A 20,908-nucleotide genomic window follows, 5' to 3' on the forward strand; every position below is an offset into this window, starting at 1 on the left:
TGGTATACATTAACCCTGCCTCAGCTTCCTGAGCTGCTGGGACAACAGTGTGGCTGCTAATTTTAAATATTTTATGTCAGGTCTTGTCAGTTGGAAACATACACAAATATGTCAATGAAAGAGTTGTAATCCTTATTCCAATAAAGAATGTACTTTCTGAAACTGGAATAATGGATGACCCAGAAAACTTGTCCCTACTTAATCAAATCTAACTTAGAAATTTAAGTCAAAATTATACTGCCAATAAATTTTTAATTCTCAACCACAGACTACAATAACACTAACTGCCAAGAAACCACAAAAGTGAACATAAAATTCATACAGTAGCTGGGGTTGTAGCTCAGTGGTAGGGCGCTTGCCTAGCACGTGCAAGGCCCTGAGTTCGATCCTCAGCACCACATAAAAATAAAGATATTGTGTCCAACTACATTTAAGAAATAAATATTTTTTAAAAAATTCACACACTAGCTCTAAATTAAAAGTTAATAGTTAAATATACATAATGAAAATTCTATTCTCCTTGGCTAAGCACACTGTGCATAACAGGGAAGAAAATGTATTCTGAATATATATCAACCAAAAAACAGCAAAACCTTGAAGTGGGTAATCTAAAAGAAAAAAACAAACAAACAAAAACTATTCCCAAATCAAAGTATTCATTAAAAAAAAAAAAAAACTCTTACCAAATACTCTTTCATCGTTGATATTTTTGATGCAGAACCATAGGCCTGCTGGGAAGGTACATACAAGAATATGTAGATCAAAGAAGAAAGACACCCAAGTCGTAGGTTGATGCTCAGACACTGATGCAATAATTGGAATGTGTATTTTTGCATACCTGATATTAAAAAAGTTATTATTATTTACAATTAAATGGTAAAACATTTCTGTTTTTCTTTTTGAGACAGGGTCTCACTACATTGACTAAGCTGCTCTCAAACTTATGACTCCAGGTGATCTTCTTGCTTCAGTCTCCCAAGTAGTTGAGACTACAACAGGTATAGTAGTTTACCACCACACCCAGCTATAAGTTCTTTTGAAATGAAATTTTCTTGGACTGTAGATATGGTTCTTAGTCCCCACCTCTTCTTGTTTAAACATGCATTCTAATGTAACCAGCTATACTGAAAATAAATTTGTTTGATCCACATCAGTAAAACTAAAAACCAATGTGCCCTCATAAAACAGAAAATTATCAAGGGCTGATCACATGACCCTGGCTCTGATTTCTAACACAAAAATCTTTGCTCCAATAGGATTTTGTTCTCCAGTATCTCCATCTCCTATTTTATACAAGTGAATTTCACTACCTTTTGGACTTTATTAAAAATAGCATAAATACCTTACCCAATAAGATATAATGCCACAAAATGCCTTGCTTATGGTGTGGAGGCAGGTGAGGGAAATGAAAATTCCTGAAACACCCTGAGATTCCAAATTAGTTCAATCAAAGTTTAGAAAGTTAAGAGTAAGGATAACTAATAAAAGTTAACCTGGTAGTTTACCCTAATCAGAATAACCTCACTATGACTAATTCCCTCAAATCCTCTGGTGATCCCACAGGCTGAACTATCAATGTATGCTTACATATAAGTTATGTAGGAATGTATATGTCCTTTTAATTAGACATGGACACAAGCCCTTTTGGTATCACATCAGAAAGCATGCTCATTCAATAAACTATGTAAGGTTTTTATTGGGTCACCTAGGAAGTTAACAAAGACAGAAGAGCAAGAAAGCAGAGGGGGATAAATAGTCATTAACATATGTTTTCTTATTCCTACAAAAAAAATAAGTTAGAGGAAAGAAGTTTACTTGAACTAGTTGTCCAATTTGAAACCAAGAATTTTTCATTAATTCATAATATATCGGAGCAGATATTCTCTAGTGTATTTCATAGACTTTTTTGAGAAATAGAAGCTTAGATCATGTGGTGGTATTAGAAAAAAATTTGAACTTTCATCATATGGCATGGATTTATAACATAGCATCTATTCTTAACAAATATTAAAGATGAAAGCTTCATATGTTAGTAAAAAGTTCCGGGCTGGGGATGTGGCTCAAGCGGTAGCGCGCTTGCCTGGCATGCGTGCGGCCCGGGTTCGATCCTCAGCACCACATACCAACAAAGATGTTGTGTCCGCCGAGAACTAATAAATAAATATTAAAAATTCTCTCTCTCTTTAAAAAAAAAAAAAAAAAAAGTTCCAACCACTAAATTGCACAAATGTTACCTAAATTTTGACAAACAAAAATAAGGGGGATGGCTATGTTGAACAGAAATACATGACTTTTATTGCATATTAAAGGTATACTTAAAAAGCTACTATTAACAAAGATAATATTCAAGAGAATCAACATTTAGTAGAATTTTTGGCATATCCTAGGTACCTGACTCAAATAGAGACAGAAATACTAACAATATTAAGAACAGAAAGAAATGGGTGTTTTAATTAGAGGCTAAATAACATATCTGTACTTACCCAGTGTCCCATAATGAATAAAACCTGCCACTCCACGGTGCAATGTAACCTTTGAAGGAAAAACGTAGAGGAAATTATCTGCCTTTTTATTATTGTGTAAAAAAACATTTTTTTTGGTGTGCATGTAAAGGAGGGATTTCTGAGGATTTAAGCAAGGGGTGCTCTACCACTGAGCTACATGACTGGCCCTTTTAAAATTTATTTTGGGACAGGGTCTCACTAAACTGCTAAAGATATGCACCTCTGCCCCTGGTTTATTTATCGTGCTTATTTTTAATGGTTTTATGGTTGTTAATTATGGATTGATTTAAAATAATGTAAAAAATTTCAGTTTTTCTTCTATAGGTGCCAACATAGTTCACATGGCTGGCAATCACATAAAATAAGGTAGTAACTGAATCAAAAACAATGATCCACAGAGAACCTGTTTCCAGAGAAAAATAAGTTAAATAACAATTAAGAAACTTAACACTGTAATAACACTTAGATAAAATTATAGGAAGTTTTCCAATTCACTCTGAAGCTTCTAGTTGATTAATAAAGAAGGCTCAGATAATAAACAACACTGGATAAATTTTTAAATGGGTGTGGTGTATAAATGATCTAATCGAGTTTGCCAAATCTCATCACATTATAAAGATGATTTTAAAGACTTATGCCTTTTACTCCTGTCTATACTTAATGATTTTATAAGGTAGGCTGGTAAATTAATTTTACAGAATAACTTTAGAAAGAATTTGACTTGTTTCTAAGGATGGGTAAAGTCAGGGTTAGAAATTTAGAATACAGAAGCAGAATGAAACTGATGTTTGTGAAAGAGTAGGGGAGAGAGGCAGGCACGGTGGTGAATGCTTGTTTTCTCAGCAATTTAGAAGACTAAGGCAGGTGGATGCAAGTTAGGCCAGCCTCAAAGCATACTTAGAACCTGTCTCAAAAACTATAAAGGGTGGGAGGAAGCTCAGTGGTAAAAGGCCCCTGAATTCAATCCCCAGTTGTGGTGGGGCGAGTGGTTAGGCAGAAGAGAAAGTGCACACAGACAATGTAGTAGGTTATCACTAGAAGCTCTTGACTTGTTTGTTTTGGGCCTATTTATCCAGAAAGAAAAGAATGTTTGTGGATTTATCAGGGACTGCAGCAACAAAATTAAGATAAACTTAAAAATCACAATTTGAAATAATGTTATTCAGATTTTAGAACCTTTGATTATTATTTTAATATTGCTTGTACAGAATACAACCACAGTATTTTACCTACTAGGATAAATGGAATATATGAAAAAAATCTGTGTAAAAATTATCCTTTTGAATAATCTAGAGACAAGATTCACATTTTACAGGTGATGGCACCTACCTGTGTAAGTCAAATAGATGACACTAAGAAACACAGCACCTGCAGCCAGCGATACACCCAAAAAGAAAAGGGTCTGGAACTCCTGTTTTGTTAATCGGTCTCTCAGATACTGCAAGAAAGCATAAGCTTGCAGCAATGCAAAGACACCTAATTAAAGAAAACAGGGTCATATAAATAATTGACAATGCAATTTTCATAGGCCATTTAAAAATTTTCACTTGAAAGGGCTTCTTACAATACCCTAAAACATTCACACCAAAAACTAGTTACTTCATCTAGCTAACATTTTCACTGTCAAATGATAATTGACCAACCAAGTAATACATCCAAAAAATCCTATTATAGATTTCCCCCCAAATGATCAGACCGCCCCCCCCCACGTACCAGACAAAATAAATCCCATTTGAATGACTGAAGTCTATTTAACTTCTTTCCTACCTCTATATTTTAAATGACATTTTCTGGGTGGGAGTGGAGGAATAATAAAAACATCATTAAAAATAACCCTAATGACTTGGATCAGGAGAATCCTGATATAGTTACTGTTTATAACTTAATGATAAAAGTGTGACCTTAATTACACACTTAAAGAAGACTCTATCCTGGTGTTGGGGTTGAGAACAAGCTACCTCAAAACTCGGCATCTTGGCATTTGAGAAAACAAAGAAATAGGAAGGTCTGTCTGATCACACTCTATTCTACCCTGATGCAGGACATAAAAGAATTTTCTGACCTTCCTCTAAACAAATATCCTCATCCCAAAGGGATCCTCCCTGTACCCTGAGGAAATTAACGAGATGCCAAGAACACGGACAAATAGAACTTTTTAAATTCTCAATTTATTAACATTACATCATAACTCCCCTTTGTCCAATCATATGATTGTCCTCTCTTCATCAAACCTAAGCATAAAAACAATTTTCTCTGGATTTTTATTTCTGAAGATTCCAGTCATACAAAAACTTCTATTAAAATTTCAGAGTCCTAAGACCCTTAGCCCACTGGGAATATTAATTTTAAAATAAATTTAATCTTTTTAAATATATGCCAGCAGAAAGCATTACAATTCTTATTACACATATAGAGCACAATTTTTCATGTCTCTGGTTGTATACAAAGTATATTCACACCAATTCGTGTCTTCATATATGTACTTTGGATAATAATAATCCTTACATTCCACCATCATTTATAACCCCATGCCCCCTCCCTTCTCCTTCAACCCCTCTGCCCTATCTAGAGTTCATCTATTTCTCTCATACTCCCCCTCTCCCTATCCCACTATAAATCAGCCTCCTTATATCAAAGAAAACATTCAGCATTTGGTTTTTTTGGGATTGGCTAACTTCACTTAACATTATCTTCTCTAATTCCATCCATTTACCTGCAAATGCCATGATTTTTTTCCTCTTTTATCGCTGAGTAATATTCCATTGTGTATATATGCCACATTTTTTTTATCCATTCATCTACTGAAGGGTATCTAGGTTGCTTCCACAGTTTAGCTGTTGTGAATTGTGCTGCTATAAACATTGATGTGGCTGTGTCCCTACAGTATGCTGTTTTTAAGTCCTCTGGGTATAGACCAAGGAGAGGGATAGCTGGGTCAAATGGTGGTTCCATTCCCAATTTTCCAAGAAACATTCATACTGCTTTCCATATTGGCTGCACTAATTTGCAGTCCCACTATCGGTGTATGAGTGTACCTTTTTCCCCACATCCTCACCAACATTTATTGTTGTTTGTCTTCATATTAGCTGCCATTCTGACTGGAGTGAGATGAAATCTTAGAGTGGTTTTGATTTGCATTTCTCTAATTGCTAATCATGATGAACATTTTTTCATATATTTGTTGATTGATTGTATACCCTCTTCTGAGAAGTGTCTGTTCAGGTCCTTGGACCATTTATTGATTGGGTTATTTGTTTTTTTTGTTGTTTAGCATTTTGAGTTCTTTATAAACCCTAGAGTTTAGTGCTCTATCTGATGTGTAGGGGTAAAGATTTGCTTCCAAGATGTTGGCTCTTTATTCACCTCACAGATTGTTTCTTTTGCTGAGAAGAAACTGTTTGAGTCCATCCCATCCCATTTATTGATTCTAGTAAAATAAGTTTTTTTTTCAAGTACATTACAGAATAATTACATAAGAGTATATCAAAGATTAGATTTAGGAAATATAATAACATACATAAAAATAGGTGGTTGTGTATACTGACATTGCTTTATATTATACTATATAGTTCTGTGTCTGAAATTAGTAATTAGCAAACTGATAAAGTCAGAGTATGTTCTAAATTTTGAAGTGCTAAGTAACAGTAAGATAGTGGTTCTTACCTTGAGGAGGGTGGATGATAGAAGGTTTTAAGACCCACTGAGAATCTGATGGTAAGTACTTTGGAATGTCTCACAGAAAGTTATATACTGTATACCAATTGGGCATCAATAATCTGAAAATCCAAAATCCAAAATCTAAAACTTTTTAAGCACAAATATAATGCTCAAAAAGTTATGGTTCTAGAACACATTAAATTTTTGGATTCGTGATGCTCAACTGGTAAAGTCTATGCAAATATTCTAAATCTGAAAAACTCTGTAATCTAAAACACGTCTGGTGCCAAGCAAAGGGATAGTCAACTTGAGCTGGTATTCATAAAATATTACAAATAAATTAACTACACATGGATTTATTGTGAGTCATGGATGCTGCACTGAGAATCACTGATAGTTTTATTTATAGATTTCCCATAAGTGGAACTCAGTTTATTTTGGTTATTATTGAAAACTTAAAAAAAAAATTTTTTTAAAAATATTATTCCTTTGGAAGACTGACTGACCAATCACACATTTACATATCCTCTAGAAGGAAAATAGTCTTTCTCATACCTGCAGCTGCCATGTGTTCACTTGTTCTGATAGGCTGGAATCCCACAAAAGGTATCTGCATGGATAATATTAAACCCACAATGTAGAAAGTGCTATATGCTATAAAGACAAAATAGGAAACAAGGATAATTTACTACTATCAGTAAGTACTCTAAATATAAATACATAAAATTTTACTTTTTTGTAGCAAAGTTTCAACTGGACCTAAGAACAGAATCCTAAAGTGTCTGTTTTTACTTTCTTTTCCCACACACAGAATCAAGTTCATTTTACTCTAAATTAGTAACCACTAATATGACCCACAAAGCTATGTAATATACACATAAAATAAGTAAATTCCATTCCTATTGGCATTAATCCCAAATATTCACAATCTACTATCACCTCCCTCAGCATATATGAATACCTGCTATTGTCTCAAAAGTGCTAAAAATTTCACACCTTTTCTACAGTCTTGTAATATTCTTCATATTGTACTTTAAGAGTAAAAAACTTAACTGTATGTTCACCAAGTTTTCTGTGATTAAAGAACATGGAAGTCAAGCCCTAAAGCAGACCAGTTACTGAATTTAGAATCTAATAAAAGAAAACTATTTGCACTCTGCCCAGAATATGCTGCAGTATTCTCAGCTTATGCTAATGCCAGTGCACAGGAAAGCAGGGGAGAGAATTACAATCTGTGTAAAGGACTTGCTTTGTACTCACATGTTTACATACTTTGTACTCACAATAGTTAGAAATTAAGATAAAGCCCATCATAAGTTAACATAAAAACCATTTATAAAATTTATTCACATTTTATAAATATAGTCAATGTTCAGTTTTTGGCAAATAAACCATTATCAAAAAGAGCGGGAAGCACACTTTAGAATAGTACAGTGCTGTAGCATGCATTACTGTAGGCTATATATTATGTACAGCATATACTTCTTACCTTAGATAAGAAAAATTGCTTTTAAAGAAAATCTATTTACAGAAGGTAAATTATGGGATATTAGTTCAAATATTATGTTGTCTCCCAAGCCGAATCATGAGAAACAACTACAGTGTTACGAAGAGGATAAGAAACTCATAAATTTAATAGGAAGAACTAAAGTATGAAAATAACATTCCTGATGACTTTGAAGCTAATGGAGGACTAGCTATCAGAAGACAGCAGAAGTAACCCATACAACAGAATGCTTTCCAGACACATTAATGTTGAAATGGAATTACCTTTTATCAGATGTTCTAACTGAAATGCAAAATATCATACTGCATGGAGAAAGACTGAGAGCATTTTCTCTAACACCAGGAACAAGACAAGGATGTTCACTTCTAACCATTGCTATTCAACATAGTTCTTCAACTTTTATCCAGATCAATTAGGCAAGAGATGGAATAAATAGAAGTTGAATTGTTGCTGTTTGCAAGTACTATGATCCTATACTTAGAAGACCCAAAAATTCCACCAGAAAACTTCTAGAGCTGATAAACTGAATTCAGGCCAGGCAAGGGGGTGAGGGGGCACATGCCTATAATCTCAGCTACTCAGGAAACCCGGGCAGGAGGATCCAAGTTCAAGGCTAGCCTCAGAAAGCTGGCAAGACCCTACCCAATATAAAAAATAAAAAGGGCTGGGAGTATAGCTAAGTGGTAGAGAACCTCTAGGTTCAATCCCTAGTACTACACACACACATACACACACACACAAAAAAACCCAAACAATTCAGCAAAGGAGTAGGACAGAAGATCAACATACAAAAATCAATACCTTTTCTATATATCAATAATAAACACCATGAAAATGAAAACAATTCCATTCATAAAAGCCTCAACAAAACAAAACAAACATGGGAATAAATCTAAGCAAGGAGATGAAAGACCTATACAATGAAAATCATAGAACAATGAAGAGAGAAACTGAAGAAGACTTTAGAAGACGAAAAAATCTCCTATGTACTTAGGCATCATCAATATTGTTCAAATGTCCACAGTGCCAAAAGCAATCTACAGATTCAGGTAATTCTTAACAAATTCCAAGGACATTCTTCTTAGAACTAGAAAAAAAGTCATATTCATTTGGATGAATAAAAGACTCACAATAGCCAGAACAATGCTGAACAGTAAGAATTAGCCTAGAGACATCACAATATCTTACCTCAGATTATACTGCAGAGCTAGTAATAAAAACAGCACGGTACTGGTAAAAAACTGATGTGAAAGTCAAGGTCACAATTAACCCCACTATTATGTGTAATTATAAGGCACTAATAAAAATATAAAAAAATTCTATGTCACATGATTTGAATTGTCAACAAATGTGGTTGATGGGTCTCCTAATATCAAAATCTCTTCTACCAATCAGTCACATACTGTTATCACCAACATGGGAGAATCACAGATGCACAATCAGAAAAAAATGGGAATAAGGACATCACTGTGGTTATGAACAACTATATAAATAACAAATACTTAAATTTTCTTAATAGACCAACAAGATAAGATCCCTTCCAACAAAATCTAAGATTCTATGATCAATAGACCTTTTAGAAACCAGAGCTGAGAAATCAAATCCTTGCAAATACTGAACACACAAAGGCATAACAAGACAAGACCTAAGAAAAACTCATCATTTATGTACTTTGATTAGAGGTGGGTCCACTTATAACCAAACATTACCATCACCTCTTAGACTGGATTTCTCTCTTGTTTACATGAACATGGAATGCTATTAACACTGATACAGAATTTGGACTGAATAAATGGAGCAAACTGAATCAAAAAGTAACCCCCTCTCTTCTTACATTTTACAGCCAACAATTCAAGGAAATTTAGTACACTCAAATGTTATATAATCTTTTTAGCCTCAAAACATTTTCCATCACTCCAAAAGCAAACCCCACACTCACCAAGCAGTTGCTCCCCATTTCCCTTTCTTCCCAGCCTATGGTAACCACAAGTCTGATTTGTCTCTATAGATTACTGGTGTATGTGTATAAATTAAGTAAAAAGTGAAAGACTACTTCATTTATCTCCTTCTAAATTATATTCTCCAGAAGGTGTGGTGTGAACACATGCGCACATTTGTAGTCACATTCATATGCTTCTCTTCAAATGAGAATATTCTTTGCCTGATAAAGTAAAAATTTCAGCAACTATTTGGCAAAAATAGATGAAATTTCCTCTTGGGTATTTATTCAAGTTCCTCTCCAGGCATAAAAAAAGAGAAGACTAAGCCTGATAATACTCTCAAATCAACACTTTCATACAACTTTACAGACATTTATTCTCATTAGCAAAAAAGAAAATACTTTATATAGAAACAAATGCAAAGTTTAATAAGAATGATAAAGATGAGTTCAAGTGGAAAAAAAGAATCTCAAATAAGTCAAGAGGTATTTAAACATAGGTTAATGTCAAATAAAACTGAACAGAAATAGATAATTTCTTATCAATATTTTACCTCTGAAACTTTTTCCCAATTATCATCATCCACACCTATCTATATATACCAATGAAATAAATCTGATAGGGTACCCATAATATAACCCAAATATAAGCATTCTCTTTGAGGAGAACTGGAACCAAAAAGTCATTCCAATTTTTTATTATTTTTGAATTGTTAATTTTGAGATGTTTACACATGGGAATGTATATCCTATTTCACAGTACTCTTCAATACACTGGGGTAAGCATTTCCATTAAATAAAGTTCAAGATTGCTTGCCAAGAATATATAATATCAAACATCACACATTCATCTTCCTTAATACTGATTTTCTTCTCAAATGTGTAAAATTATAGACACATAAAACATCTTTTTTTAATCACACTTACAAATCTACATTTTAAAATCTAAAAAATGAGAAATGAAATTTGCTAGAGTAGAAAGAAGTGGTAATTTTTCTTAAAAATAAACAACTTCCACTGCAAAATATAAAAGCATATGCTTCCTCCAGACTTGGCAAAATCTGAGTGAGATGTATACAAACAACCATAACACAATGAAGCAAGTTACTTCTGACAGTAATGATAGTGGGGCTTTATTAAAAACTTCAACAGGGGAGAGATTTCTTCTTGACATGAGCATGGAAGAGGAGTAGACAGTTTCTGTATTGAAGACCTCAGTAAGGAATAGCCATAGCAATCATTCTCTACCAATTCTCCTTCCTATGAAGGATCTAGGAACTAAATTACTATCCACAACTATTACAACTTTCTACTCATCAATGTTAACTATTTTTCTTACCCTTTAAAGCAGAATATTAAAGCATTCCATCAAAGTGGTGAGGTCTAAGAAAATGCACAATATCAGTAATGTTGTAAATCATTTATTACACATCATGAAAATGTTGCCATACTGCCATCCTGTGGAAGCACAGTTACTGACATTTACTATTACAGATCTTAATTCAAATGTCAGGAAAAAATAACCAAGATATGTACATACAGGTAACATGTACACATACACAAAAATATTGTTTATTTTTAACCTAAGAAAATCTTGTTGATCTGGAACAAACAGTATTCTTTTAAACAGAGCCTACACACGTTTTCATTCTTAAAAGTACTTTAAATCCAAGGGTATGGTATAGGAAGATAAGACACAGAGAGGAAAAACACCATTGGCCTTGACTTAAAAGAGACTCAAATGAGTTACTCGTTACAGTAAAAAGAAATGGAAAGTCTGATTCAAGTCCCACTGAAATTTTAAGTCCTGCTGTTTTAAGTACCTCCTCTCTGACCAGGCATTACAACTTGTGTTGATAGAACTCTATATTTTTAAAGTTATTGTTATACTTTCTTTATGTAAAGTCAGAAAAGTTTTGTGAATATTATATTCTCATTAACTTTAACCCACCATCATTATACTACATGATTATTTCTGATTTGCTTTTATCTTCTGGCTAATCTTTAGTGGAGATGGGTAACAAAATATTCCTTTGCTATACAACTTAGGTATTAACCAAAATAGAATAAACCCAAAGAAAAGGTTGGGAAATACCTTAAAATCTGATCAATTATGCTTTATTACTAACAAATACGATTAAAGATTGGCAAGAATATTGAAATTTCTGATTAATAAAGACACTGTTGCCCCCCCTGATAAATACGCAAGGTGGAAAATGGTAAGAAATTTACCATTCATTTACATGAATGCAAGATTAAAACAAACCACAAAAAACTGATTCTTGACCAGCAGAGAGAAGATACATAACTTAACAGGTATACACAATGAAAAGAACTATTTTTCTTTTCCAAGGACACTGTTCATGGTAAACTATGGAGAAAATAAGTCACTGATTTGTAAAAGTAGCAAGAAATAGCTTAATCAAAATACTTAAGCAGAGACACTTAATTATAACAACAGTAAGTAAATCTTGTACAAATACCTGAACTGAAATCAAGGATAATGTAACAGGAAAAAAAAGATAATTTAGAATAAATATATCTGGATTTAAAATTATACAGAAGCAATTCATTTAATTCTGGAATGGCTAATGAGATAATAATCAAAGTACACTGAAATCTATAAATATAAGTGAGTGAAGACTAAGAGGAACTCATAACTTAAAAGTAGTGGATAAAGGCTCCTGAGTAACCTGGAGAGCTATGTTGTGATTATAACTACTATATAAAGATCCTGTTATAATCAGTAAATCTAATTCATAAACAAAAAGAGAAAAACAAATACAGACTAAAAAGATTTAACTACATGAAATCACAAATCAAGTTATCACTAAAAAACATTTAGGGCCTTCTTAACACTACCTTTTCTTAATCTCAACTACTACTGCAAGTAGGCACCTAAAGACATTTATTAATTATAAGTCTATGAACTTCTACACATAAATTAATTCTTCTGGTCTATAAAATAGACACAATTCTCAAAAAGAACAGGCTGATTTATTATATCTGTTTAGCTTACAGAACATTGAAGAGCCATTGTTGAAAAAGCATTTTTGATCAAACCAGTGACTATTACTAAATTTTAGGTAAGACCCCTTCCCTTGCTCTAAATATCTTGAGTCTTAATTTAAGAAGATATTGGAAGACTAATCCTTTGTAAATTAACAATGAGTTATATTTAACGGTATAGATTACAGAAGCAACAGCATGTTCTCTTTGTGCACTCAAGGTGAATTTTTTCCAAAAACTAACCTTTAAAATACCCGCTAATAAAACACTATTATAAGCCAGGATAAGGAAAACCCTCTACCCATTCCCCCAATAGCATCAATGAATGCCTATTATAATACTCATCTGGGAAACTCACTTTATATAAATATAACCAATACTGCAAAAACTTCTAAATTTAAATGAAGATCTAGGACAAAAATCTTGAATAGTCCTTTTCTTTTTCTATTCCTGGTTGACATACTTTAAAGGTACAAATTAGAAAGGCAAAACAAAACTCAAGAAAGTACATCATTGATAAATTGAGCATTCTAGGGAAAATCATTTTAAGATTATACAGAAATACTCCATATACTGGCAAATAACATCGGTAGGATACAGGAATGATCTTTTGTCTTGGTAAAACTTCACCTACCATAAATATAAAAATCATACAGCTGGGCTGGGGTTGTAGCTCAGTGGTAGAGTGCTTGCATAGCACGTGTAAAGCACTGGGTTCTATCCTCAGCACCACATAAAAATAAATAAATAAAATAAAATGAAGGTATTGTGTCCATCTACAACTAATAAAATTTTTTCTTAACTCATACAGTCTTTTATTGCTTTCAATATCTTAGCTCAAAATCATTAAAACTGTTTAATTACATATTGACTTCCATTATAAATACTGGAATTATTATTTCATGAATTTTGTGGCAGTAAAATTTAGCTATATTAAATAAGGTAAAATAATTGAAAATGAGTTTCAAAACAATTTTTACAAACTCAAGATCATAAAGATAAGACAAAATCCAAATTATAAGAATCACTGAACACTTATAGCACGATGTGCCATCTGTCAAATTATTTTGACAAATGATATTTTATAATCACCTTTCTTGATTCTACAGACTGTTTACTATATCCTATGTTATTTTTAATTACACAAAAAAGATAATTAATAGCTTTACTTAATTAAGAGTCCAAAGAACATTAGATAATACTTAAGGAAGTGACTCAGTCCAAAAGATGTTCTATTAACTTCAATTATACACAAAAGGCAAAGATATTACTTTGATAGTTAATATTTCCATCCCATAAAATGTTAACAGCAATTTAAAAAACATATCTCTGTAATAAGGAAACACGACTTCTTTTTTGTTTTGTGAATTCTTTGCTGATTTACAACTCTCATTTGGGAATAAACCACTACTATTTTCCATGTTTAACTGATTTTTTGATCCTCATTTATTGATTGTACAAGGCAGGTAGCTCTAATCTCTTAGGTTAAATTACTCTGGTAAGCAGTACAGGTTATATGTGAGACTAGAGATGCTACTTCTCTTCTATTTCATAAATTAAAGTACACTCCTATCTCAGTATGCTGGTGCTAGTCTTTGTTATTTCACAATACTCCTACCCCTCCTCTCAAAATAGAGACTTCAAGACCCTGAAACAGACCATGTCAATAAAGTTCTATGTATTTTTAAAAAGAAGATTCTGTACTATTTTTACCTTTTAAAACAGATCAGATTTATTTTTCCTAAAAACTGCAAACATCATATCTTTAAAAGCTATAATATAAATACATTCAGAGCAGAGAGGTAGGAAAGAGTATTACAGGTGTGTGTGTGTGAGAGAGAGAGAGATAGAAATAACTAATGGAATAGCTAAATCTTAAAAGTCAAGGGTAACATGAGATCAATAGGTGACAGCTTAAAAAAAAATCAAGAAATAAGAGTCCAAAGAACGTTAGGTACTTTTTAAGGAAGTGAGCCAGTCCCCCAAAAAAGTAAGGAACGGAGCTGCTGATTTTGTTATAAGCCTTGTAGTAATATTTGACTTTTTCAATTACCTTATATTTAAAATTATAAACAAAGATAAGACTACTACTCTATTACCAGCTGTTTTAGTTGCTAAGCTCAGGAAGAGCTATTGCTTAACAGGCCGAGTGAGATACAGGGTTCAATCCCCAGCACATACATATATAAACAGTTAACAGTGAACTTATTTTCACTTAAAAAAGATGCTCTACCACTGAGCCACCTCCTCAGTCCTATCTATTTACTAACTTGCAATCCTCTTGTCTCAGTCTCCTAAATTGCTGGGTGACAGATGTGTGCAACTGTGCCTGGAAAGAATGACAATTTTTAGACTCATATTAGGGTTTTATCTCCCAAGATTTCAAATTTACCTCTCCCTTTGTAACTCTTTTGGCTATTCATTCAAAATTTTAATGTTAACAGACATAAACAAACAGTACCTTTTTAATATTAGTGCTATTATAAGCACCTCATTTATCCTTAATGTTCTGTGAGGCAGGACCTATTCTTATCTCTATCTGACCCATGAGAACACTATACATAAAGACTTAAGTAATCTGTCTAAAGTTAGCAGTAGGTGGCCAGAAATTAAATCCTGGTAACTTGACCTTGAAGTATGTATGCTTATTCTGTATGATATTGATCTCATATTTTATGGTCATATCATCAAAAATCCTTTGTAAATATGTTCCTTTACTATTTTCTCTTCTCAAGATTAAGATTTATCTACAAAACTTTTAGGACATGATTAGCTGGAAAGCCTAACAAAATTTCCCTCAAAATTCAAACTGATTTTAAAAACTTCTCCCAATTTCCATTTTGATCACAGGCTATAAAGCTGATTACATTATAATAAGCTCCTTAGAGTATGATCATTGTTTATTCATTTTTTATCATAATGGCTAGTAAAATTTCAGTATTAAACAACAAATGCCTAATGGACTCACTTTAATTTCTTAAATAAATAGTATAGTAAAATTACACAAAATATAGAGCCTTTACCTCTTATATCCTAGGATTTTTGTATGTAATCTTTTAAATAGTTTTTTCCCCTAAATTGACCTAGCATTATATGTTGTTTACAGCTGCTAAATGTGAATCTTAGCAATTTTGCTTACTCTTAATTTATTCAATAGGATAAACTTTTCTTCATTCCCAAAATATATAATCCCACAATTTGCACAGAACTAAGTTTGTGGAATGTCTATAAACTTTACTCTTTTAATAACAGTTTCCAGCAAACATCACCATAAAAATGCATTTTAAATGTCAAAAAGATAATTCTGCTAATCTCTTACTCAAGTAAACTTGCTACAGAAAATTTAGACAATACCATAAATTAGATGATGCCATAAATATTTCAAAATCATTAACTGTTTAAATTAATTAATGCAGTCCTTCTGTACCATGAGGTAAAATTCTTATTTCTACAAACTAAATATTAAGTATCATATATTATGAATTTAATACATATTCATTATAGAAAATTTATAAAATAGAAGCAAAGTGTCACTAGTAATACTTGATGACTGCTTTTTATTACTATTTTCCTATATCATCAAAAATACTAAGCTTAATGCAGAATAATATAGAAAAATGGAAAATTTTTAATAACAATTTTATATAACTAATTTAAAACTCATTTAATTTGGTATTTAGAATACAAGGAGAATACCATCACTTTCTATTCATTCAAAAGAAAACCCTATGAAAGCAGAGTAGAAATCACCAAGAATACTGCTAAATAATTATACGGGTAGAGTAAGAGATAAAAGAAATAAGCAGGGTCCATAAGACATTCACAAAACTAATTTTATATACATGTACATCCCAAAACCATGTTATTTTTCTTTCTTCTAAAGAAAGAGAAGAAATATTCTCAGAGCCAACTGAAGTGGTAGTAGTAATTGCATGGTTTTCTCAAGTGACTAGAGAATTTCCAGTAACCACATACAAAGTCCCTTTTCCTCAATTCTAATCCTCATACAGAACTGTCATCCAGTTCTTGATCTTGCTGCTAATATTCAAAGGGAATTCAACCATTTTAAACTCTAATGTGGAAAATATTTCCATTTGACCTCTGTATTTATCTGACTACTACTAACATTTCCTTAAGCTTCCCGACTTTTGGGCACTTCTGGAAAACCTCTCTCAATTGCCTCCCTATTTTATTCCTGTGACAATTAAATTTTCTGGGCCCCAGGTTTTTAAAACTGTCTTATTACCTCCTCTATAACCATTTAACTTTAATTTTTTTTTGTTCTTTATATTTCGCCCTCCCAAAAATCTGAAGAATATAGTTCAATCCATTATTTTTCTTTCTGGACTTAAAGTACTGTTTACAGTGTTTTCAGAGTAAAGAAATATAGGTTGATGTATCACAACTGTAAGGTTATTTCTTTTTATAAGAGGCACACAGTCATAGTGAATTGTAGCATCTCTGAATATAAGAGTTATAGTGGATAGTAATATCTTTGAAGCCAAAATGTCTGTTTGGGCCTCAGCTCCAAGATCTAGAGCAAATTATTATGTCTCCTTTTGTACTTCATCTGTACAATGAAGATGGTAATAGTACCTATCCTCAAAGAGACATTATGAAGATTAAATAAATTAAATATATATATAAAAATTTAGAACACTTTGTGGTATATAAGAATTTAATATCTATTTTGGCAATGATTTTTATTCTGCAATCAGATGTAAATGTCACTAGCATACTATAAATTTTTTGTTAATTTTATTGAGATATAATTCATTTACTGTAAAATTCACCTTCTAAACATCTACCATTTGAGTTTTTAGTATATTCAAAGGGCTGCACAATCATCGCCACTATATAATTTCAGAATATTTCTCTCTCAAAAAATCAAGGCCATTGTCCCTCACCCCAAGTACCTGGCAACCAAAAATCTACTTTCTCTATTGATCTGCATATTTTGGACATTTCATACAAACACAATCCTATACTATGTGGCCTTTTGTGTCTGGCATTTTTACTCAGCATGATGACTACTACCAAGTTACATACATTATAGCATGTGTCAGTATTTATTCATTCCTCATGGTTGCATACTAATCCACTGTATATATACACGACCTTTTATTTATCCATTCATTAGTTACTAGACATTTGAGTTATCTTTACTTTTAGGTTATTAAGAATAATCAATGTTGCTATAAACATTAAGTTAATTTTTTGAGGAACTGCCAAGCTGCTATGTTTTAAAAAGTGAACCTACTTAACCAAGTTTTATATGTCTATTTTTCAGCATTGTTATAACACTAAGACGGTTTCAGATTTATTCAGCCCTTAAAAGCTCCATCTTTATTACAGAAAATAATCTCTAAGGTTAAGATTTCACTTTTTACTAAACATCTTTGTCAAAAAATTTATTTTAAAACCTGTGGTGAAAATATAGATTATCCAGAGACAGAGAGACTCAGTCTTTTTGTATATTATACAAGAAAGGCTTTTAAAAGTTTATAAAACTATTTTGAGGATGTCAATTTCTTAGAGTAAGATGAATTTGAATATGCTGTTTATAAAAAGTGTGGTTAATTTTCACAATAAAAATGTCCTTCTCCAAAATTAAGAAAGGGGTGGGGGGAAAGGCTAGTAAATATGATTAATTTCCACAAAATGAAATAAGCCAACCCTCATCAAATTAAAGCTGATGGTAAAAGCATTTATGCAAAATGCTTGGCCCTCATATCAACATAAAAAGCAAACAATTTTCACCTTTTCATCAGTAATACTGACACAAACCAGAAATGTCTACTCAGTGAAAATAACACTGATACATTTAAAAGTTAAAATCACTTACCTATGTAGACTCTTTTGCTGTATCTCTGCATCAGTAACAGCACAAATACATGCAGTGGAATAAGGTTGATGATAAACACATAACCACCCCAAGCAGAGACCTATGAGAAAAGAAATGATATGATAATTTTTTACTTTTAAAAGTAGGCACATTTCATTCATCAAGACAATCTAAACATAATGAGCAAACACAAAACATTAGGACTTTCAGCAATTTGAAAGATGCTTAAATGTGATATTACTTTTAAATAACCCATATACCCTTATTTTTATTGAAAATTAAAGTAACATGATTCCATAAATCCAATATGTTTATCTCAATTCACTGAAGAAATGTTCAAATTAAATGAGATTTAATAGGAAAGTTGAGAATATTTTAATTTGTGAATTGGCAATAAACAGACTGTCATGAAGACAAGGAGTTCTAAAATACAGACCATACATTTTTAGAATAAAAAACAGCTGTTACTTCAACTATTTTTGATGATAAATTTACTGCAAAAAAGTTCACTGAGAGTAGAACAATAAATGTAAGCATTCACATCTTAACTGAAAGAGATATGCAGATGATCTGAACATGCTCTAATATTCTTAAAAGTGCTAATTGGGTATGATTTTCCCCCCTATAAATGAATTATAAAGCAGGATAACTAAGGATATTCTAGTCTAAATTAATAAATATTCTAAAAATAAAATGTTTACTCTCCACAATATATTAATTTTTCAGTAATTCAATAACAGGCAATAAGCTCTTGCTAAGATCAACATTCTTGGATGTGCTCTAAGAATAATTGATACCAAAAGTCACCAAAAGGGGATATATATTAACATATACAATAAAATAATTCTGCCCTTGTCTCAAATATTCAGAAACCCCTGTTAAGGAACTGCCATCAGTTTGCCGGATACATATAAATAACTGCTTTAGTCACATACTATTTTTCACCAAAATACAAAATTACCCTAAACACCAGTTGCAACTGAAAGACTTTTGGTTATTTCCAAAGTTTAAGTATAAATTTCAAAGCACATGGGTTTGTTATTACTGAGGACCAATGCACAAGATGTACCTCAGGTTTCAAATACTTTCACAGGGCCACAAATAACTTAAAGAGTTCATCCTTATTCTATACAGTGATTTTTAAAAATTAGCTAACATTATTAACTTTCAGCACAAAACTACTATATAGGCTGCAGGTTGAAAAAGAGAAGCAAAAGAATGAATTGGTAGTACTGAACCCCAATTTTAAAGAAACTTAAAAACTGTGTAGGTAGTTTATAGGCAAACTAAGGCTATGTGACCGTTATTTAGAAATTTTCTAGAATTTTGAAAATGATGCATATCAATATACTACCTTATCTACTTTGACTCTTTACAAATGAAGAACCAAAAACAATTTTGAGTAAATTTGATATTTGAAAAATACTTGATATTATGCTTATTAGTAATAATTTATTCTCAGTCTCAGAAATTCATCTTAAAAAAGATTTTTTTCCATTTACTTTAAGGAATGAAAAGAGAGCAGAATAGGCCAAAAGAACATCCTTTTTATAACCTTTCCTTTCATTCCTTCCATCTTTTTAGTTAATCTTTACTAGGGGTAGCATTTTTTCTTATTTTTCTGCTCTAGGTCAACTTACTCAGTTGAATACATACACGACTGTTAAAATTCAGATTATTTTACCATTAAGCAGTTACTCAGTGAATTCAAATACTGGAAAAATAATTTTACAAGTATTTGAGTGTTAAACAAAAGTTATTTCTTCTAAACATAGGTCTAAACTTAATATTTAACAGGAAAATTTCCCTGTTCTTTTTTAGTTTGTAATCTAACCTGAAAAACAAAAGCTAGAAACAATTAAAAAATTTTTAAACTTTAAGTCTAAATGTCATTGATCATTAAGTCTATAAAGGTCCTGGGGACAAGGGAAGAGGATTGGTAGCAATGTTAGGTAACACATTAGACAAAATCAAAATCCTTAAAGACTTCAGGAGAAAGGAAGTAAAAAATTAGACCAGGGTTAGAAAAAAATGAGGAGGAATTATTCTAAATTCTAAATTAGAGCTCATATAGTTTCAAATATGAAATCTTACCATATAGAAATACGATAAACAGCAGCACATCGTCCAAAAAACTGACCCAGTTTTTACAGATTTTACCTAAAAATAAATAAATAAATATGTTTATAAAATTCCTCCCATTAAAAAAAAAAAGTTAAATGTTTAGTAAACTTGTGCTACAAAAGATTATTTAAAAAAAAAAGTACTGAGGTTACTGGAATATCCAGATCTACCTAATACATGCATTTTTACCACTGGGCAGCAGACATTTTAAAATAACAGACTATTTTCCTTTTGTCATATGGTTTTCAGTAAAAATAATTATCTTAAAAGTAACAAATTGCATTTTTCCACCTTAAACCTTAAAATGATTGTCAATAAATCGG

At 31.9% G+C, this 20,908-nt stretch overlaps 1 protein-coding gene across 1 annotated transcript in view; it reads right to left on the reverse strand.

The window, feature by feature from the left end:
* STT3B (STT3 oligosaccharyltransferase complex catalytic subunit B) overlaps positions 1 to 20,908 on the reverse strand; it is a 91,120-nt gene that overhangs the window by 15,429 nt on the left and 54,783 nt on the right. Inside the window, exons 4-9 of the mRNA XM_081288207.1 lie at positions 20,556 to 20,621; positions 18,462 to 18,561; positions 6,717 to 6,815; positions 3,834 to 3,980; positions 2,484 to 2,532; positions 684 to 838 (exon numbers count right to left, since the gene is read on the reverse strand). Coding sequence (XP_081144333.1) covers positions 684 to 838; positions 2,484 to 2,532; positions 3,834 to 3,980; positions 6,717 to 6,815; positions 18,462 to 18,561; positions 20,556 to 20,621 — 616 coding nt within the window. The remainder of the gene's footprint in view (positions 1 to 683; positions 839 to 2,483; positions 2,533 to 3,833; positions 3,981 to 6,716; positions 6,816 to 18,461; positions 18,562 to 20,555; positions 20,622 to 20,908) is intronic.

The sequence above is a fragment of the Spermophilus citellus genome (assembly GCF_964194105.1).
Source record: "Spermophilus citellus genome assembly, chromosome: 3".
Classification (NCBI taxonomy): domain Eukaryota; kingdom Metazoa; phylum Chordata; class Mammalia; order Rodentia; family Sciuridae; genus Spermophilus; species Spermophilus citellus.